The sequence below is a fragment of the Bison bison genome, unplaced genomic scaffold (genome assembly GCF_000754665.1).
Source record: "Bison bison bison isolate TAMUID 2011002044 unplaced genomic scaffold, Bison_UMD1.0 scf7180017864376, whole genome shotgun sequence".
In the NCBI taxonomy this organism is placed as follows: domain Eukaryota; kingdom Metazoa; phylum Chordata; class Mammalia; order Artiodactyla; family Bovidae; genus Bison; species Bison bison.
The window spans coordinates 647,724-671,544 of record NW_011494948.1 but is presented as its reverse complement, the minus strand read 5'-3'; the positions used below and the strand labels follow the sequence as shown (position 1 = coordinate 671,544).

The following is a 23,821-nucleotide window of genomic DNA, read 5'->3' as shown; positions in this document are numbered from 1 at the left end:
GTAAGACCAGAAACTATAAAACTCCTAGAGGAGAACATAGGCAAAACACTCTCTGACATACATCACAGCAGGATCCTCTATGACCCACCTCCCAGAATATTGGAAATAAAAGCAAAAATAAACAAATGGGACCTAATTAACCTTAAAAGCTTCTGCACATCAAAGGAAACTATTAGCAAGGTGAAAAGACAGCCTTCAGAATGGGAGAAAACAATAGCAAATGAAGTAACTGACAAACAACTAATCTCAAAAATATACAAGCAACTCCTACAGCTCAACTCCAGAAAAATAAATGACCCAATCAAAAAATGGGCCAAAGAACTAAATAGACATTTCTCCAAAGAAGACATACAGATGGCTAACAAACACATGAAACGATGCTCAACATCACTCATTATCAGAGAAATGCAAATCAAAACCACTATGAGGTACCATTTCACACCAGTCAGAATGGCTACAATCCAAAAGTCTACAAATAATAAATGCTGGAGAGGGTGTGGAGAAAAGGGAACCCTCTTACACTGTTGGTGGGAATGCAAACTAGTACAGCCACTATGGAGAGCAGTGTGGAGATTCCTTAAAAAACTGGAAATAGAACTGCCTTATGATCCAGCAATCCCACTGCTGGGCATACACACTGAGGAAACCAGAAGGGAAAGAGACACGTGTACCCCAATGTTCATCGCAGCACTGTTTATAATAGCCAGGACATGGAAGCAACCTAGATGTCCATCAGCAGATGAATGGATAAGAAAGCCCTGGTACATATACACAATGGAGTATTACTCAGCCATTAAAAAGAATACATTTGAATCAGTTCTAATGAGGTGGATGAAACTGGAGCCTATTATACAGAGTGAAGTAAGCCAGAAGGAAAAACATCAATACAGTATACTAATGCATATATATGGAATTTAGAAAGATGGTAACAATAACCCGGTGTACAAGACAGCAAAAGAGACACTGATGTATAGAACAGTCTTATGGACTCTGTGGGAGAGGGAGAGGGTAGGAAGATTTGGGAGAATGACATTGAAACATGTAAAATATCATGTAAGAAAGGAGTTGCCAGTCCAGGTTCGATGCACGATACTGGATGCTTGGGGCTAGTGCACTGGGATGACCCAGAGGGATGGTATGGGGAGAGAGGAGGGAGGAGGGTTCAGGATGGGGAACACATGTATACCTGTGGTGGATTCATTTTGATATTTGGCAAAACTAATACAATTATGTAAAGTTTAAAAATTAAAAAAAAAAAAAAGTGCGGCATTCAATGTGCCAGCAAATTTGGAAACTCAGCAGTGACCACAGCACTGGAAAAGGCCAGTTTTCATCCAATCCCAAGAAGGGCAAGGCCAAACAATGTTCAATCTGCCGTACAGTAGAGTTCATTTCACATGTTAGCAAAGGTAATGCTCAAAATCCTTCAAGCTAGACTTCAACAGGATGTGAACCAAGAACTTCCAGATGTACAAGCTTGATTTAGAAAAGGCAGAGGAACCAGAGGTCAAATTGCCAACATCCGTTGGATCACAGAAAAAGTAAGGGAATTTCAGAAAAACATCTACTTTGCTTCACTGACTACAATAAGCTTTTTACTGTGTGGATTACAATAATCTATGGAAAATTCTTAAAGAGATAGGTATAACAGACCACCTTACCTGAGAAGGTGGTCTGTTATACCTGTCTCCTGAGAAACCTGTATAAAGATCAAGAGGCAATAGTTAGAACCAGACATGGAATAAAAGACTGGTTCAAAACTGGGAAAGGAGTACGTCAAGGCTGTATATTGTCACCTGCTTATTTAATTTATATGCAGAGTACATCAAGCAAATTTCTGGGCTGGGTGAAGCACAAGCTGGAGTCAAGATTGCATGACAAAGGTCCATATAGTCAAAGCTATGATTATTCCATTGGTAACGTATAGACCTAAGAGTTAGACCATAAAGAAGACTGAGCACCAAAGAACTGATGCTTTTGAACTGTGGTGGTGGAAAGGACTCTTGAGAGTCCCTTGGACAGCAAGGAGATCAAACCAGTCCATCCGAAAGGATATTATTGGATATTCATTGGAAGGACTGATGCTGAAGCTGAAGTTCCAGTACCTTAGCCACCTGATGCGAAGAGCCAACTCACTGGAAAAGACCCTGATGCTGGGAAAGATTGAGGGCAGGAGGAGAAGCAGGTGTCAGAGGATGAGATGGTTGGATGGCATCACCAACTCAATGGACATGAGTTTGAGCAAACTCCAGGAGACACTGAAGGACAGGGGAGCCAGAGTACATCCTGGATAGGGAAGTCCTAATTATACGGGGTGGCAAAGAGTTTGACATGACTAAATGACTAAACTACAACAGCAACCTAGTTTACTATTTCATTATACAGAATTTTTTTAAGTTTTTTTTTTTTTTAACTTTTTCATTTCAAAATCTGCCTTTTCATAGCATGGCAATATCTCTTCAAGAATATAATATGCAACTGTGTATTCTGCTATATAACATTCAAATAAAAATATTTAAACAAATTTTTCTAAATTAAGAGTAAAGGGATATATTGAAATAAAAAGAAATCCCGAAGATAATACATAATGCATAATATGCATTATCCAGAAGATAATGCATATTGCATAATCCAAATAAAATTACAGTAAGGCCTTGAAGTCACTTTTTTTAAAAAATGAAAGTTTCCTTGAGCATATAAAAATTACACTGATCCAGCCAATAATTACCAAAGTCACTTCAACTCCTGTACTTTTCTGTAACTCATCACCTTTGATCAGGTTAAGAAGTACAAAAACAAATTTAGATTTCATGAAGGTGCCCAATTCTTAAGGAAAACTAATTAAAGCAAAATGGAAATACAAAACAACACAGAATCAAAGGATTTCAGGGTCAGTAAGAGGCCTTAGATACTTGTCTCTAATCGAACCTTCTCATTACATTGCTTTTAAATCTTCCTCTAATTAAGATTTTAGATTTCAGGTATGTGAGTTACTATGTCTACCCTGCCTTGCCCTGCAAGAATTATATAAGGTAATTTAAAAAGCTCCCTAGTAAGACATAGCACAAAAGACACTGGAAATTTTCACTGACATTGAAAAACAACAGCACTGGCTTAAAGCTACCATGGACAGAAGACTGACAACTCATGATTTGTCAAAGTCATAAACCTGAGTATGACACAACTTTCCATGATATAAATTACCAATCTTCCCATGAAATTTCCACTCCCATTTACACCACTAAAACAAAACCTCACATTCCCCCTACCTCAAAAGAAACATCCAAATTTCCTGGAGAGAAACAACCACCAAAGAGCTATACTATCCCTAAAGTTTAACCTCTTAACCTGCTTATAGTTTGTTCTTTAGAAAATTCAATAATATAAATCCTTTAGAAGATAGCACAGAAAATCCTTCTGTGGTTATTAGCATACTACCTCTTAATACTCTACAGAGTATTAAGCACATGAATTATTACTGTTTAGGATAAAAGTATTCAGGTTATCAGTTCAATCCACACATTTAACTAACATCCTCCTTCATAATTAGAAGTGAAGCTCTAACACAGAATTCAGGTATTTCACAGAAATACTCAGAATTTAAAAGAAATTTTCAAAGTAGGAATAAAAAAGAAAATGGTGGAGGGAAAAAACTTGAAAGAAAGCAATACATATTCAGCATTTTTACAGTGCGAATATTATGTTTTTAATTAGTGGTAACTTACTCACTATAAAATGGAAGCTGATGAACAGATTAGATATAAACTCTAGTAATTTAGGTCAAAAGCAATTAGATACAAATTAAGACTCAAAATAACTAGAAGCACATTCCAGAATCAGAGTGTTGACATTCAACACCTAAAAACAGAACTTGGTAATATTTAGAATATGCTCTTAAAGTGCTACTATAATGAAGGAGTACAAACTGCTCCAAAATGAATCACATAGTCACAAAAGAGCTGGAAACAAAACAGAGCTGCAAATAAAACATTCTAATAAAGCTGGGTTATAAGCTTAACATTTATTACATAAATACATGTACAGCTTCCATACAGGTCTATTTATCTGAGCAGTACTGAAATATGACAAACAGGCACAGAGCAATGATATTTAATTAGAACTATGAGAGCTACAACCTTATGTCACAAAAGACAGGTATTTGGGGAATTTCTTAACTGTTTCATTTTGTTTCACTTGAATTTGGGCTTAGAGCCAGGATTCTAGAATCCAAGTTAGGGTGTAATTCAAAATTTGTAAGTCATCTCTTTCTCTACTACATATAGTTAAGGCTGCAATACAGCCTTTTGTTTCTCATTTTAATTGATACAAGTGGATAAAGTAAAAAAAAAGTAGCAAAATCAAATACACTGAGGACTAAACCAAGACTTCCAGAAATGATGAGAATGCTGAAGGTCACAGATAAAAGCTCTATAAGTTCAGAAATGATCCAACAGTACACCAGGTATTAGGAGTATTATAGAGAAATGAGACAAAGTTCTGGTCTTCAGTTACTGAAAAGCGAGCAGAGCAGTTTGGCCCACATGACTTCCATTCCTTAGAACTGGTAAATAAAAAGACAGCTGGTCTGTGAACACTAATTCCAGCACATCCACAACTACCAACCCCAACTACCTGTTAATGTACGACTTCAGTTAGTTAGCTAGTTATTCATTTATTTATGGCCAGGATTTGCTGAAATAAACCTTATGATGCCTTTACTTTGAAAGTGTAAATAGTTGATACTTACTTATATAATACAGTTACTATTATAGTTTCCCTCTTTTTCTCCTGTTTTATTGAAATATAATTGACTTATTGTATAAGTTTAAGTTGTACAATGTGACAACATGATATATCTCTATATTGAGAAATCATCACTATAATAAGGTTAGTTAACACATCCATCACCTCACATTAAATACCTTTGTGTGTGTGTGTGTGTGTGTGTGTGTGGTGAGAACATTTAAGATCTACTTTCTTGGCAACTTTCAAGTATCTAATAAAGCACTGTTAACTATAGTCATCATGCTGTACATTACACCCTCAGAATGTATTTGTAATTGAAGTATATACTCTTTGACACCTTCACTCATTTCCCTCGTTCCCTCAGCCCATGGCAATTACCAATCTATGCTCTGTATCTATGAGTTCAGGTTTGTATTTCTGTTGTTGTTGCTTTGCTTTTTTTTTAATTCCACATGTAAATGGAAAGCATACAGTATTTGTCTATTTTTGACTTATTCCACTTAGCATAACACCCTCCAGTTTCACCCAAATTGTAGCAAGAGAATTTCCTTTTCTTATGGCTGAATAATAATCATTGTACATATGTGTGCATGTGTGAATGTGTTTGTGTGTGTGTGTGTATAGAGACACTTTTTTTTATCCATTTGTCCATCAACAGGTACTCTTTTTAACCTTTAATTTTTATTTTTTGATCTTTAAAAAATAGAACTACCACATACGATTCCCACACACACCTTATGAAAATAAATATAAGGTGTTTAGGTACCCTCTTCTTACCTCTAAGATTTTCAAAGCAATAATCATTAAAGGAAATATAATTAACTGAAACAATCACATTTGTTGTATAAACACATATCTCAAGCAAAATATGTTACTGGAGTCATTTGTATTCATGATGAATAAGCCTTACTTTAACAAACTATGTTTAAAACAGAAAATCCCAGGAAATACTTAGTAATCAAGAGTTAGTGAACTAAAAGCCAGGATTGAAATATCATTTGACTTCAGCCACACTGTTAGATTTCCATTAGGTTCTTTTAGAGCTTCCATCCAAAAGGAGATCAGCGCTCCTCTGGAACCTAAAACTGACAGTATGAGATTGGTTCCTAAGAAGACAAATCTAAGTGTACTTCCCAAATGCAACCATTCCAGCCACAAAACCCAAGAATCATACTTAAGTGCTTAGTAAAATATAAATATTGCAACACACAATGCCATACTAAATAAGGGTGTTAAGGCCAGAATATACTTCTCTGCAATGCTTAAAATGAAATTCAATTATTTCTCAAGAGAAAAATTTAGAAATAGAGCTTCATGGACAACGTTCACTCAGAATGGATAAACTGAAAAATAATAATGATAATTGGCCCATTGTGAATTTAGATCATTTCCAATTAGAGCTAAGAAATTATGCAGGTCTGAAAAAAATCAATGCAAAGTTGTATTCAAGAGCTCCTGTCTTTATCACAAATTAAGAGAGATTTACATGGTGTCAAAGGCACGCTGTATTTTCTCAGGGTACAGAGAGGTTAAGATTAATAGAAATATGCTTTAAATCAGTTGCAGAGAGTGATTAATCTAAGTATTTCCTTCTGAAGACATGCTAAAGGAAAACAACATAATTGCTAAGAAGCAGTCTTGGAATCAGGGTGGCTGACTGAGGCCTAGCCCTGGCACTGCCATGCAAAGGACAATGGTACCTTGGGGTAACAGGACTGCTCGGTGTGTGAGCATGGAGCCAAGCAGTAACTGCAGATGAAACAAAGAATTCTTCATGCCTTGGTGAATTGAATTAGAGTAGCTCTAAATTCTAAATCTACACTTCAGGGTGAAAGAGGGGACATCATCAACAAAACTGACTCTACAAGACTTTGCTTTGGCTCATATAATACGAATAGAACCAGCATGGTAAACAAGACCTGAATACATATATTACAGCAGGACTTCCTGGCTGTTTTACAGATGCTGTGCAGTTATACAGTTTTTGTTAATGTAATGATCAACCAAATAAGTATCAAAATGTTATCTGGGCCAACTAATGGAAAGAATTCTTAAGTTGGAGATATTACCTCTAATATCACATAGATCAGATTATCTGGACTATAAAAATGGTCCATATTTTCCCCTGCTTTCCCCTCACTATCCGAAGTGAATGCCAGCAATAAAATCATACAGAAAGTCACTCTTACAGATGCCTTTAATTTATAGTTACCATATGTCTATTTCCACACTGAGAGCTAAACATACATAATCATGACATAAATTTTCATCATGCAAAACATGGTCTTTACATTCTGCCTCAGGGTTTTAACTTTGGCTGCAAGTAAATCTAATCCATTGTCATTAGAGATCATTAAGGAATAAAGCAAAGGCTACTACTATAATCAAAATGAAGCTGAGCATCTGTTATGAGATCAAGAATGAGGGATACAGTCTTGAGATCTGACCGGTCTCCAACTTCAACAACGTTCTGATACATCTTGAAAGAGAATTTTTAAGAAAAATTAAGGCAACACATAATCAAACTGTAAAATGAGTGAACTGGTAGATTAATGGAATGGAGTGCAATGCTTGGGTGTAAGCTAAAGTTTCTATAGTATCTTCAGGGAAAACAATTTAGGTGAAGAGAAATCTGTGTTTCCCAAACAGAGAATAATTTGGTGTTGTAGTTTCTGTCTCAAGTTCACAGCAATGTTTAGCACAAAACACTTTAAAATTTGCTAAAGTATGAATGTATAAATGAATAAACAGGGAAGAGCTACGCTAGTGGAATAGTTGTGAATGAGCATGGTTTCCTCAGAGGTCCCTAGAGATTCCTATGTTCACTGTCACTCAGAATACTTATTTTCTAGAACTGCAAAACTGAGCTGGGAAAGAACGTGAAGCAGTATTTTGGACATGCTCTAAAAAACTGCTAGTCTCTGTAGGTTCCTGAGGAGAGGGTGATCTCTAGAAATGTATTTAACATTTCCACAGTAGATACAGAGATACTCAGTAGGATGATTTGGAAAGAGAAGACTAGAAAAACAGGGAAGGGTGAAACTGCACACAAAAGTACATGTACCACTAGATTTAAACGGACCCACAATGGACGGAATGAATAAGCCACTTACTGCTGTCCATGCATTTCTCTTGCACCGGGCACATAGCCATCCATCACAGATCTCATGAGAAGGGATTCCATAACAACCTACAAAATAATAGTATGGATCCATTAATTAAGCCTTTTGTATTTTGTGAATATGACACATTTTAGCCACTGAATAAATAAAATCAGAGCAACAACCTACCATACCATTTTTGATTCTCATTGCTTAGAACAAAACATAAACAAGGCTGGCTCAGAGACACTTTTGGTTCTCACACCTTATACCTAACAGGATATCACTGCCAGGAAGCATGAGAGTAGGCATCTAAACAGTTAGCAATGCTCACACTAGTTATCATAAAGAATACTAATGATAGTACTTGAATGGGCAATAATAAAATCTCTAAACTTTCAGGTCTAGTCCTTTACTCATATAAAACATATTTCAAAGTAAGCTGCAATTTATGAAGCAAAGTTTGGAGAAATTTTAAAATGGTACAGTAAATAAACCTTAACAAAATATTTCTGAACATAAAAGTATATGCATAAAATTAATGTAATTTAAAACTACACTTCAAAAATTACATTTAATTAGCTTTAATTTCAGTGATACGGACAAAGGATACACAATTCATGGCTGGTGATGAAGAGATATGTTCGATTTTACTTGTCTATTCAGTACATGCCTGACTCAACAATTTAAAGAGATGGCTGATGATGTAATTACATGATATATGTAGCAATTATATGGCTCCAACAAACATGTGTTACTCTGGCTTCCTGAAAAAAGAGGGCTTTGAAATAAATAGAATTTAAAGAAGTAATTTTTAATATCAAATTTCTATAAAATTTGACTTGGGAAGGGAAAATAACAGAAATGTAATTACCCAAAGAAAAGCCTATAATAGTTAACCAAGATCATAAAATGTTTAGTTCAAGCACAAGTTCATAAAATAGTATGGCTAAGTTGCACAGTTAGTGCATTCTGGAGTCAAGATTAAATCCTAACTTGTTTGTAAAATGATGCTATGCCTCTCATATACATATAACCGTGTAGAGTGAGTGAGTGAGTAAGTGAGTGAGAGTGTGTGTGTGTGTGTGTGTGTGTGTGTGTACTGAGTGTCTTACAGACTGATGAAGTAAATAAGAAGTTTAATATAATTATATTTCAAACACATGTTCAAATCCCGTGGGGAAACTGAAAGTATCTAATAAATAAATGCTTGATAGCCAGGCAATTTGAACCTTAATATAAGACTGGTATTACTGTGGGGTAAATACAGAATGTAATACATATATCATAAATCATTCATACCACATTGACAGACTCACACCACACCTAAGAAGGTTAATAAAACATGTGACTTGGTAAGAGCTTGAATACTAAAATGCTTTAAAATACAATTGCAATGAATAACTGATCCATTTTAGAGGGTTTAGATGACAGATTAACCTATAAAAATGTATTTGCCATTAACGCAATTATGTAAAAATAGCAAATTGAGACAGGTATAGAGCCTAACGATCTCAGTCCTGGGGGAAAACTCGAAGGACTGTTTTCCCCAAAATGAAGATCTCCCTACTCTTACAAAGAATAAAATTTTAACTCAGGAATTAAATTTAACAACAATTCCCCAAATCACCAAAAGAATACTCATTCTTTTTAAAACTTACAAAGGAAAATAGTGATGAATCAACATAAGAGACTAAAATTAAGGTTTTATAAACTATATCTTAAGTAAAATTCAAGCATGCGAAAGGAGTCCCGTGGTGACTCCACATGGGGACCCCAAAAAAACAAACCATCAGACCTGTTCTCCACTGATACCACATAAAATACAAGAAAGGACGATTATACCTTTCATACTTTCATTAGAAGAAATATGAGAAAGAATGATCTAATCATTAATGATGCCAATAGTTCACTGTGATAGATTTGACAGGCTGCAGAGGGGTGAGAAATAAAGACTATGTGAAGCACTAAAAAAGCCAGTGATTAATGACTGATAGACTCATTTACTTGCATGAACCCGTACGCGACACTTTGCACAGGAAATCAGAAGGCTTGTTCCATCCTCTTCCAGGAAGGCATTAGGTGGAGAATATTCTATATTTTCTTCACTATAAATAAAACACATCTCTGGAATGAGGGGCTTAGTCTTTCCTCCTGAAGTCACCACTTCATCTAATTTTGTCTCCCATCTAGAATCATTTTCTTCATTGCTGCTATCTGGCTGAAAAACACAATATTTGCAAATGAGCAAAAAATACAGAAAGGAGCTCAAATCACTTGCTTTGGATAGATCCAAGAAAAGCTATTTCATTTACTAATTTTTCACTTCTGTATTGTTTCTTCTTGTCCTTGTCCTCCAACTATCACCTCTGCTCCCCAGGTTCCCATCCAGAAGCTAAGCTGAAGGAACAAAAGGAGATTCTATATGTCCACTATTACAGAAAGAGATGGGCTACTAAAATTATGTTCTTATAGACAAAGTTCATGAGAAGCAATGATCCTTCCGATGAACTTTTTTTGCTTCTTTATTTGCACTAGGTTAATAGATCTGATTTCATTTACTGAAGAATCTTACCTGGTTACACCTGAAGGAGAATCTTCAAAGACCTCAGTTTTAATTTCTATGACAGTATTTAGAGAGTTTTTGAAGGTTTTTGTCTCATCACAAAGTTTTAAAACAGCAAGACAGAAACATCTAGCAAATGACATCAGATAACAAGGCATAATATGCAAACAAAATTGTCATCTCTGACCAAAATATAAGATATTCATTGTTTATTTGAATATAATTAATGAACTATCTTATCCCAGAAACCTTATGTTAATAAATTTCCCCAAATCTTATAATTTTAGTTGGAATTTTTTTAATCATTAGGGAAATATGCAGGCAGATTATGATACAGAAATAAGAATCAAAACAAAGGTAAATTTTTCAAGAAAACATAGAAATTTAACAATGGGAAATAAAAATAAAGTTAATCACTCCCTAATGCCTCATTCAGATGAATGAATGAACTACTTCCTCTATTTACAAAGTTCTGAGAATATGGCACATTATGCATTTTTATGCTCTGAAATGTCTGAACAGAATTACTTCATGTAGAACTTTAAGAACAATGTGATCTTGAATAGAATATTTCTGATTCTATTAGTGAAAATATAATCCAGAACACAATATTCACAACAATACACTTTATAATATTGTATATTAAAATGGACCTAGTAGTTCTACCCTTGCTGCTGCTGCTGCTAAGTCGCTTCAGTCGTGTCTGACTCTGTGTGACCCCATAGACGGTGGCCCACCAGGCTCTGCCATCCCTGGGATTCTCCAGGCAAGAACACTGGAGTGGGTTGCCATTTCCTTCTCCAATGCATGAAAGTGAAAAGTAAAAGTGAAGTTGCTGTCATGTCTGACTCTTAGCGACCCCATGGACTGCAGCCCACCAAGGCTCCTCCATCCATGGGATTTTCCAGGCAAGAGTACTGGAGTGGGGTGCCATTGCCTTCTCCGAGTTCTACCCTTACCAGATTCCTAAAGATCATTTTGTTTGTGTTAGTGCTGAAGAATGTGGCTCTCTGTGATCTAAGATGCTTTTGGCATAACATATATGACATGACATCTGAAAATAATACCAAGAATAGCTGGCTGATGGGGATAAACTGGACAATTTGGTTTGCACTGAGTCCTGCTGTGTCTTTTGCATGTTCTACATGGAAAGATGAAGAGAGGTATTTCAAATATGAGCCCAGAGCTGACATTTATATGATTGAGAGTAATATTTTCAAACATAAAGCAGAGACTAGGTCTAAGTTCTCTCTCTGCAAGCTTCTACTATTTTGAAGCTTTAAGGTCTGTGTTTCTTGGTCAAGTGGGTAGAAAGAAAGGTTGGAATTAACCGTTGACTGAAATAAATTAAGACATTCAAAAATAATAAAGCACTGTTAAAGAAAAGTCTCTCAAGTGGCACGCAGGAATTCTGTTTGATGCTCTATGATGGTCATTAGCTACAGAAGAACTAATGTTTTCTTCACTGTGTGCATACTAACTACAATGATTCACCTGTGTTTTTACAGCCACACAGAAAGTGCTACAGTGAAAAGAAACGTGGGCAGGGGCCCCTCCCGCCAGCTACCTTGTAGTAGGGCATGAGCAGAGCACAAATGGCGCAGTGTGGCTCCATTCTGCCCATGGCTGTGTTATACTCTTGCTCGGCCACAAAGTTTGGGGACTTCGTCTGCCAAAGGTGAACCAGAGGCTTTGCCCAAGACTCAGTTTCTTCCACTTCTTCCTCAATCGATGGAACCTCAGGCAAATCTGAAGAGAAAGGGCATGAAAACAAAGTGAGCAGGGTCAGTTCAGTTCGGTTCAGTTGCTCAGTCATGTCCGACTCTTTTGCGACCCCATGAACCACAGCACACCAGCCACACACACCTGTCCATCACAAACTCCCAGAGTCTACCCAAACCCATGTCCATTGAGTCAGCGATGCCATCCAACCATCTCATCCTCTGTCGTCCCCTTCTCCTCCTGCCAGCAATCTTTCCCAGCATCAGGGTCTATTCCAATGAGTCAGCTCTTCGCATCAGGTGGCCAAAGTATTGCATTTCAGCTTCAACATTAGTCTTTCCAATGAATACCCAGGACTGATCTCCTTGAGGATGGACTGGTTGGATCTCCTTGCAGTCCAGGGGACTCTTAAGAGTCTTCTCCAACACCACAGTTCAAAAGCATCAATTCTTCGGCACTCAGCTTTCTTTATAGTCCAACTCTCACATGCATACATGACTACTGGAAAAACCATAGCCTTGACTAGATAGACTTTGTTGACAAAGTAATGTCTCTGCTTTTGAATATGCTGTCTAGGTTGGTCATAACTTTCCTTCCAAGGAGTAAGTGTCTTTTAATTTCATGGCTACAATCAACATCTGCAGTGATTTTAGAGCCCCCAAAAATAAAGTCAGCCACTGTTTCCACTGTTTCCCCATCTATTTGCCATGAATGGGACCGGATGCCATGATCTTAGTTTTCTGAATGTTGAGCTTTAAGAATTTTTCACTCTCCACTTTCACTTTCATCAAGAGGCTCTTTAGTTCTTCTTCACTTTCTGCCATAAGGGTGGTGTCATCTGCATATCTGAGGTTATTGATATTTCTCCCAGCAATCTTGATTCCAGCTTGTGCTTCTTCCAGCCCAGTGTTTCTCATGATGTACTCTGCATAGAAGTTAAATAAGCAGGGTGACAATATACAGCCTTGACGAACTCCTTTTCCTATTTGGAACCAGTCTGTTGTTCCATGTGCAGTTCTAACTGTTGCTTCCTGACCTGCATACAGGTTTTTCAAGAGGCAGGTCAGGTGGTCTGGTATTCCCATCTCCTTCATAATTTTCCATAGTTTATTGTGATCCACACAGTTAAAGGCTTTGGCATAGTCAATAAAGCAGAAATAGACATTTTTCTGGAACTCTCTTGCTTTTTTGATGATCCAGCAGATGTTGGCAATTTGACTTGTGAAGTCAAGTGTGCCTTAGGAAGCATCATTATGAACAAAGCTAGTGGAAGTGATGGAATGCCAGTGGAGCTATTTCAAATCCTAAAAGATGATGCTGTGAAAGTGCTACATTCAATATGTCAGCAAATTTGGAAAACTCATCAGAGGCCGCACGACTGGAAAAGGTCAGTTTTCATTCCAGTCCCAAAGAAAAGCAATGCCAGAGAATGTTCACACTACCACATAATTGAACTCATCTCACACGCTAGTAAAGTAATGCTCAAAATTCTCCAAGCCAGGCTTCAGCAATACATGAACTGTGAGCAGGGTACTCAGGGAAAAACAATTACGTTGATCATAAAAGACGCACACATTCCAAAGTACCTGTGATATTAATGTCGGAGTGGAAACCAGAAATGAAATTGGCATCCTCCTCATCATCGAGCACTACCTCTGATTTGAGAGCCAGACAAACCAACCCACTTTCCACACCTTCCCTATCCTCACCCCTCCTCTCAGCTCCACAACTTCTTGTTTCTTGTGCTACCCTGATACCTCCCAGGGTAAGAGTTTTAATATGTGCAAGATTATCTTTCAGCTAGCACAGGAATTCACTAGCCACTATCTGCCTTACCAATATTTTTAGTTCCCTGGCCTAATACAGCAGATGATTTAATTTAAAATTATTAATTTTATTTCACTTAATTAACTTTTATTCAAAATTCATGACAAATACCATTTACAGACTGACTATTGTGTGCCAAGCAATATAGTACCATTACATGGATATAAAAGACAATACCTAAGCCAAATCTCATTTGTTCAATATGATTCCCCAGAGGGTCAAATCTCTTTAAGTATGTGTATCTGTTAACATGAAAAGGGCAGAGATCCATTCCACAAAAATATCATTTTACAAAATTTTACAGAAGGCCAGAAAAATACAAAAAGATATAATAGGTTATGAGAAGAAATTCCTCACGCTTATAGCAGAGGACAGTGTATCAAAACAATGGCAGCAATCACAGCTACATCTAGTACTTAATGTTCACAGCTGTGACACACTCTAAACTTCCTCTGCAGTAGCTGTCTCAGTGCTGCTAATAAATACTGTAAAGCAATGTCTTCAAGTCCCAGAAGGGGTATTCCCATGATCTAAAGAGCTCCTGCCCTTGCCCTGGTGACTCACCTGTGTTAAAAAAAAAAGTCAAAGTGGATTTGCTGAAGTGGAAAAGTAGGAAGGGCTAAATGAGGCTGAAAATAACTCTAAAAACATCAAATGCCAACTGAAGCAAAACGGAACAATCCTGTTCCTGTTTCTGTGGTGGTGGTGGTATTATCCTTATTATTACTATTATACACAATAGAAATGCTTAACGTTCAGTCAGGGACAATGTTTGAAACAAAACTAAGAACCTCTGCCTACATTTGAAATAAAAGTAATTTGATGCTAAATGTTTCCACCTCTGTTTCCTTGTAATATATAACAGCAGGTTTACTGTGAAGAGTAAACTTTGACAAATCAAAGATGTGAGTAAAAGTTAACTAGGAACTTGAAATAACATTGCATTTAATGACTAATATACACTAAACATGAGAGCTAAACAAGCAAGCAAAATCCTTGGGCTTGAATAACTTGGATTCCACTTACTGGTTCACAATAAATTTATCACATCACTTGTTTTATTATAAAAGACCGAAATTAACAAGATGAATGATGCTCTTATTCATTCATTTCGACTTGGTTGATATGATGCGTTCTCAAAATAGTTTTAGGGATGAAGAAAATACTATTTAATTCCTAAAAGCCTTGGGAAAATGAACAAGAAGTAGGAGAACAATTCTCAACAATGGAGCCAGAGAACAGGCCTCTGGCAAGACTTGATCTAGGGCAGCCTGACACACCCTGACACACTCAAACTGACCTGGTGGAAGACCCTGCTCCACAGCTGTCCATCTCCCAAATGAGGTCATACTCTAGCCCAAAGAGCATCTGTCTTCTGTTTGGATGCTCTCTGGGCCACAGTATGCAGAGAACACCATAACTATAGAATCCTGTGAATTAACAGCTGCCTGGCAATGACGCTATGCAGCCCCCAATACAGGAACTGTCAGTTCAGAGACTTCGTTTTTGTTTGTTTGTTTAAGGCTTGCGGGATCTTAGTTCATCAACCAGGGACTGGACCCAAGGACCCAGGAACCCAGCAGTGAAATCACCAAGTCCTAACCACTGGACCACCAGGGAACTCCTCAGAGACCTAACTTGAAATTCAAACTCTGATTCAGAAGGGCTGTGGCTTTCTGTAAAGTAGATTTTCATGGTGATCACGGCTTTCTCACCTACTTCAGGTTTTTTTTTTTTTTCTTTTTAATATTGAAATGAAATAGAAAAGGTAAAATTTCTTTTTAAGCTCCAAAGTATTAAAATTCTTTATAAACTCTACAATGATATATAATACATATATTATGTATAATCCATCCAGTCATCTTATTTTTCATATGATCTGTTTGTCAACTCTATCCTTCAATATTTTATGAGAGGGGGGAAAAAAGAGACTACACTTAATCGTAAGTACATGATGATGACTATACCAATTTTAACTTAGTTTTAAAAGTCAAACACATCGGCACATTTTTGAAGGTAAGTACTTTTTCTTCCTGAAATTACCTCATCAAATTATTCATCCCTCTTCTATATCCAAGAATTCTCGCCTACCTTTGAACCAAGGCATTGTTCAAGCACAGACTAACCTTGATTCTTGCCTTTCCCAGACTCATGATATTCATAAATATTCTGGGGAGAAAAGTCCTAAATATTCTGGGGAGAAAAGTACTTTAGGATATTTAAATACTCTCATCATCACACAATTCCCAAAGAAAAACTTCCCTTTCAGTCTCTAAACACCACTCCTATTTCTGGTCTCTTTTTAGTGCACCTTCATCCACTTGCTTTTTAAAAAAGATACTTCTTATCTTCCAATATACAGAAGTGGGAGAATGTTTTTTCCATTGTAGTTTTTAAATATTCTGATCATTTGGCATCGTGCGCCTAGGAATTTCCTTTCCTCCTCCTCATCTTCAACTATAATTAACTAATGAACCTCTAAAGTTACACTGTGATCTCACTTGTATATATTAATATTTACCTCACTATATGATGCACTATAAGATGTCAGGCAATGAAAATAGACCATACAGTTCCACAGATTTTTAGATTTTTAAAATATCAAATTACTTCTCACAACACCTTCACAAAAGAGGAGGACAGGGCAGATATTAAACATACAAGGACTTGGACACTATACACATTTAATGAATCCAATGTTTTTTATCACCATAATTACCTCTTTTTTAACATATGCATATATACCAGCATAGCAACATTCAGAAGCTCTGAGTCTCATGTTGAAAGCCACAGTTTGCTGTAGAAACAAAAAGAGTGGTGCAAAGGAAAGATCCCTTGGTGCAAATGCATCAAAGTTTGTGAAATCTGTGAAAATGTTACCAGCATAAGACTCCTTTCTTTCCCAACTGTATTCTCAACAAAAACAAAAGAAGAGCTAACAGAGTAACGGCAGTTCTCACAGCACAAGTCTCTCAGAGCAAGGTCTAGGAGATACATGGCACAATTTCATGTGGTCTGTACAGTCAAAAATACTTGCACAATAACAGAACATGTTATTTGCCTGTGTCACCCTGTTGATATTTTTAATGGTGACATAAGAGCAATGAAGGGTAAAACTGTTGGTGCCTTAGCTTGAGTTAAGGCAGGGGCTCCAATGCAGTCATGATATACTCGATTATCTCAAATTTGCAGTTGAGGGTGAGGGAGTTCTCATCAATGTCTTGATGAAGAAAAAATACATCTATCAATTTTATTAAATTTGTGATAAAATGGGATGTATGCATACAGTACTTTGGCTGTATACTGTAGTTCAATGGTTATCATGGGAAAAGGTAATGGACAAATAATTGAATCACACGCTAAATGACCTGCCTTTTTCATGGAATACCATTTTTACTTGAACAAATGATTAACAGACAATCTATGGTAATTCAGATTTGGGTATCTGGAAGGAATTTTCATGAAAGTGAACAAAGAAAGATGTCATTTTAATTTGAAAAAAAAAAACAAAAAATTACTGATAATATTTTTTGACAGTGGTGAAATTAAAGCTTCTAAGTCAAAATTACAACTTCCAAAAATGTGTATCCACTTATGTGAGCTAGACAACTTCCCAATAATTGAAGCTATTTCTAATGGAATTGATGGTGATAATAACAAATATACTTTTTTTATAGTATAAAAATACCTATATGACACATATCTTTGTTTACCAATATATGACGTTACAAAACCACACGTGTAGAACAGCCAAAGTGCAAGACAGATCAATAAATTTTCAGTTTAAAAGAGAACAAAAGGATCACTGATGGGATTCAGATTGCATGTTGCAACTAGTCTTTAAAAAACCACCTTGTGTCAAATTTCGTGTAGTGTCAAAGAATATACATATTAAAATGGCAGAGGAATAGGACAAGACCACCACTTTCTCCCCCACAAATTCATCGAAAGACCATTTGAACACTGAGCAAATACCATAGAACAACTTCTGAATGCTGGCGGAGGACACCAGGCACCCAGAAAGGCAGCCCATTGTCTTCGAAAGGAGGTAGGACAAAATATAAAAGATAAAAAGAGAGACAAAAGAGTTAGGGATGGAGACCCTTCCCGGAGGAGTCCTAAAAGAGGAGAAGTTTCCAAACACCAGGAAACCCTCTCACTGGTGGGTCTGTGGGGAGTTTTGGAAATCTCAGAGGGCAACATAACTGGGAGGAAAAAATAAATAAATAAAACCCACAGATTACACACTTAACTGCAACTCCCAGCGGAGAAGTAGCCCAGACACTCGCATCCGCCACCAGCAAGCAGGGACTGAACAGGAAGGTGCAGGCTCAGGGTAAGGACAGGGCCTAAATGCCCTGAGGGCAATCTGAAGGCGCTAACCTGAGATAGCAACCCAAACCATGGGACTGCCAGAGAGAGAAAGAAAAAAAAGAGGAAGTATAGAGAGAGAACTTTCACACAAAAAGCTCTAACCTAAGGCACTGCCAGGCCTGTTCAAAGAACAAAGGACTGTGCAAATACTAGAGGAGAGCTAGCCGGCAGCAGACTGGCTCATCTCCCGCCAGAGGCAGGGAGGCAGGCAGGCAACAGCCAGAGCCGGAAGGCAAGGGGCATCCTCTACCAAACTGCAAGCAAGTTCCCAGTTGCTAACCAAGTCTTCCTGGGATCCTGGATGGTTGACATCCACCAGGAGGGTCGCATCCAGAGATCAACTCCCCAGAGGAGACACACGGCACACCTGAGACAGCACTCCTGCTGCGCACCCAGGAAATCAAGCGACTGGGACTGGGAGGTGATAAGACGCACCACCCCACCTGGGGAGAGCGCTCCCCAAGCACCTGATCACCCGAGCTGGTCAGACCTCGTAAGGGCACAAAACACAGGCCCAACCGAGTCTGTACCTTTGTGGAGTACGTGAGAAACTGAACCTGAGCGGCTTAGAAATGGGAAGTGCACACAACCCAGGGCCTGCCTTAGACAGTTCCCCTGCAGAGCAACCTGGAGCTTGAGCAGTGTAGACCAAGAAAGCACACACGCCTTGAGCTGGGGCAAACCCAGTGTGGGCCAGACACTGCGAGCAGTCCCCACACACGCCAGTGATATTGCAGTGTTCCTCCTTCCCTGCAGCACAATTGAACAAGTGAGCCTAAATAAATGACCACCTTCGCCCCCTTGTGTCAGGGTGGAAGTTAGATACTGAAGAGACTTCCAAACAGAGGAAGCTGAAATAAAGAAGAAGGGATCGTTTTGGAAGTGACAGGTCCAACAGATTAAAACCCTGTAGTTAGCATAGACTACACTGGAAGGGACCTATAGACCTTGAGAATAAGTATAAGCTGGAACAAGGAACTATCTAAAACTGAACTGACCCCACACTGCCCTCAACAGACCCAGAGAAATTCCAAGATGTATTTTACTATTATCATTTTTTAATTTAAATTTTTTTTATTTTTAAGTTCATTACTCCTTTAATTTTCATTTTTAAAACCTATTACCTTGCAAAAAAAAAAAAAGACCCTATTTTTAAAGCAAATTTTGTATATATATATTTTTAATAACTTTTGAAATTTTTTTTTTTTAATACTGTATTCTTGAGAGTCTAACCTCTACTCTAGATTTTTAATCTTTACGTTGTGGTATTTGTTATCTATTCTGTACCTTCAAGAATCCAATCTTCAGTACCCATTTTTACTTAGGACTGTGATTACTGGCTTGATTGTTCTCTCCCCTTTTGACTCTCTGTTTTCTCCCACAGGTCACCTCTATCTCCTCCCTCCCCCTTCTCTACTTAACTCTGTAAATCTCCTTGGGTGTTCCCGGCTGTGGAGAACACTTAGAGAACTGATCACAGGCTAGATTAGTCTCGCTTCTTTTGACTCCCACTCCTCTCCTTCGGGTCACCTCTATCTCCTTCCTCCCTCTTCTTTTCTCTATGGAACTCTGTGAACCACTCTGAATGTTCCAGACTGTGGAGAGCAAATAGGGAATTGATTACTGGCTAGATTGCTCTCTCCCCTTTTGATTCTCCCTATTCTCCTCCTGGCCACCTCTATCACCCTCCTCCCTCTTCTCTTCTCCATGTAACTCTGTGAACCTCTCTGGGTGTCCCCCACTGTGGAGAATCTTTTCACCATTAACCTAGATGTTTTATCATTGGAGCTATATGGATGGAGAAGTCTTGAGGCTACTTTAAGAATAAGACTGAAAGCCAGAGGCAGGAGGCTTAAATCCAAAACTTGAGAATACCAGAAAACTCCTGACTCCAGGGAACATTAATCAACAAGAGCTCATCCAAAAGCCTCCATACCTACACTGAAACCAAGCTCCACCCAACAGTCAAAAAGTTTCAGAGCAAGACATACCAAGCTAATTCCCCAACAATGCAGGAACATAACCCTGAGCACAAAAACACAGGCAGCCAAAAGTCACACCAAACCCACAGACACCTCAAAACTTTTTACTGAACACTTTATTGCACTCCAGAGAGAAGAGATCCAGCTCCACCCAGCAGAACACTGATGCAAGCTTCCCTAACCAGGAAACCTTGACAAGTCACTCGTCCAACCCCATCCACAGGGAGGAACCTCCATAATAAAGAGGAACCACAAACTTCCAGCATACAGAAAGGCCACCCCAAACACAGCAACCTAAACAAGATGAAAAGGCAGAGAAATATTCACCAGGTAAAGGAACATGATAAAAGCTCACCAAACCAAACAACAGGGGGAGATAAGGAGTTAACCTGAAAAGGAATTCAGAATAATGATAGTAAAAATGTTCCAAAATCTTAAAACAAAATGGAATTTCAGATAAATAGTCTGGAGACAAGAATTGAGAAGATGCAAAAAAAGTTTAACAAGGACCTAGAAGAAATAAAAAAAGAGTCAATCGATAATGAATAATGCAATAACTGAGATCAAAAGCACTCTGGAGGGAACCAACAGTAGAATACGTGAGGCAGAAGATAGGATAAGTGAGGTGGAAGAAAGAATGGTAGAAATGAATGGACCAGAGAGGAAAAAAGAATCAAAAGAAATGAGGACAACCTCAGAGATCTCTGGAACAATGTTAAACACCCCAACATTCAAATCATAGGAGTCCCAGAAGAAGATGACAAAAAGAAAGGCCATGAGAAAATACTTGAGGAGATAATAGCTGAAAACTTCCCTAAAATGGGAAAGGAAATAGCCATCCAAGTCCAAGAAACCCAGAGAGTCCCAAACAGGATAAACCCAAGGTAAAACACCCCAAGACACATATTAATCAAATTAACAAAAATCAAACACAAAGAACAAATATTAAAAGCAGCAAGGGAAAAACAATAACTCACAAGGGGATCCTCATGAAGATAACAGCTGACCTTTCAATGGAATCTCTTCAAGTCAGAAGGGAATGGCAGGACATACTTAAAGTGATGAAAGAGAAAAACCTACAACTGAGATTACTGTACACAGCAAGGATCTCATTCAAATATGAAGGAGAAATCAAAAGCTTTACAAATAAGCAAAAGCTCAGAGAATTCAGCGCCACCAAACCAGCTCTTCAACAAATGCTAAAGGATTTTCTCTAGACAGACAACACAGAAAAGGTTTATAAACTCGAACCCAAAACAACAAAGTAAATGGCAATGGGATCATACTTATCAATAATTACCTTAAATGTAAATGGGTTGAATGCCCCAACCAAAAGACAAAGACTGGCTGAATGGATACAAAAACAAGACCCCTATATATGCTGTCTACAAGAAACCCACCTCAAAACAAGGGACACATACAGACTAAAAGTGAAGGGCTGGAAAAAGATATTTCATGCAAATGGAGACCAAAAGAAAGCAGGAGTAGCAATAGTCATATCAGATAAAATAGACTTTGAAGGAAAGGCCGTGAAAAGAGACAAGGACACTACATAATGATCAAAGGATCAAACCAAGAAGAAAATATAACAATTACAAATATATATGCACCCAACATAGGAGCACTGCAATATGTAAGGCAAATGCTAACAAGTATGAAAGGGGAAATTAACAATAACACAATAATAGTGGGAGACTTTAATACCCCACTCACACCTATGGATAGATCAACTAAACAGAAAATTAGCAAAGAAACACACACTTTAAATGATATAATGGACCAGTTAGACCTAATTGATATCTATTGGACATTTCACCCTAAAACAATGAATTTCACCTTTTTCTCAAGTGCACATGGAACCTTCTCCAAGATAGATCACATCCTGGGCCATAAATCTAACCTTGGTAAATTCAAAAAAATTGAAGTCATCTCAAGCATGTTTTTCTGATCACAATGCAGTAAGATGTCAACTACAGGAAAAAAACTATTAAAAATACAAACATATGGAGGCTAAACAACACACTTCTGATTAACCAACAAATCACAGAAGAAATCAAAAAAGAAATCAAACTACGCATAGAAACGAATGAAAATGAAAACACAACTACCCAAAACCTATGGGACTCAGTAAAAGCAGTGCTAAGGGGAAGTTTCATAGCAATACAGGCCTACCTCAAGAAACAGGAGAGAAATCAAATAAATAACCTAACTCTACATCTAAAGCAACTAGAAAAAGAAGAAATGAAGAACTCCAGGGTTAGTAGAAGGAAAGAAATCATAAAAATTAGGGCAGAAATAAATGCGAAAGAAACAAAGAAGATCATAGCTAAAATCAACAAAGTTAAAAGCTGGTTCTTTGAGAAGATAAATAAAATTGACAAACCATTAGCCAGAGTCATCAAAAAAAAAAGGGCAGGGGGGAGAGAAGACTCAAATTAACAAAATTAGAAATTAAAATGGAGAAATCACAACAAACAACACAGAAATACAAAGGATCATAAGAGACTACTATCAGAAACTGTATGTCAATAAAATGGACAACTTGGAAGAAATGGACAAATTCTTAGAAAAGTATAACTTTTCAAAACTGAACCAGGAAGAAATAGAAAAACTTAACAGACCCATCACAAGCACAGAAATAGAAACTGTAATCAGAAATCTTCCAACAAACAAAAGCCCAGGACCAGATGGCTTCACAAGTGAATTCCGCCAAAAACTTAAAGAACTAACAGCTATCCTATTCAAACTCTTCCAGAAAATTGCAGAGGAAGGTAAACATCCAAACTCATTCTATGAGGTTATCATCACCCTAATACCAAAACCTGACAAAGATGCCACAAAAAAAGAAAATTACAGGCCTGTTGGGGGCCAGAGTGAGGTACTCCGCCCATGGGAAAGGTCATGAGGAAGGAGGCTCGACATACGCAAAGGCGGGATCGAGCCTCAGGAGTCCCCCTGGAAATCCTCAAGCATCTACCCCCATAACCAGAGCCTGCCTACTTTACTACTTTGTGCTCACCTACACCTCTGACTTTATGGGGGGCTGTCCCCCACCACCTCTTTCGGAGAAGGAGTTAACTTAGAGCTCCAGTTAATAATAATTCCTGGGCATGATAAGAGTGTTTTAACCTACAAACTCCTCTGAAGGTTCTCTAGCCTGCCTGACACGCTTGTCCGGCCACATGTGATTGCTCACAGCCTCCCAACCGTGAGAGGCACGAGATGCTTTAAACCTTCTAAAAACAGGTTCCTTAGAAAAGTTAGAAAACTATTAGTATAAGTATAATGGGCTGATTAGAAATTGTATTGGTGAAGGGTTTTTCATTTGTTGAGCCAATGTTTGTTGCTAAGTCTCCACATCCCCTGCCCTTACACACATTAATGAATATATAGAAGAAATAAGTATTAACCTTTGATATTAATCACGTTAGACCTTAGGCTAAGTAAATTCTTTCCTTAACTAAAACCCACTACACCGTCACCCTATAGGAATGTAACTTTAT

General features: G+C 37.7%; 1 protein-coding gene across 4 annotated transcripts in view; it reads right to left on the bottom strand.

The window, feature by feature from the left end:
- The window catches only part of KDM4C (lysine (K)-specific demethylase 4C), a 411,252-nt gene that overhangs the window by 149,075 nt on the left and 238,356 nt on the right, over window positions 1-23,821 (bottom strand). For all 4 annotated transcript variants that reach the window (XM_010856980.1, XM_010856981.1, XM_010856977.1 and 1 more), the window contains exons 14-16: window positions 11,981-12,162; window positions 9,855-10,068; window positions 7,860-7,936 (exon numbers count right to left, since the gene is read on the bottom strand). In XM_010856980.1, the coding sequence (XP_010855282.1) occupies window positions 7,860-7,936; window positions 9,855-10,068; window positions 11,981-12,162 (473 nt within the window). The remainder of the gene's footprint in view (window positions 1-7,859; window positions 7,937-9,854; window positions 10,069-11,980; window positions 12,163-23,821) is intronic.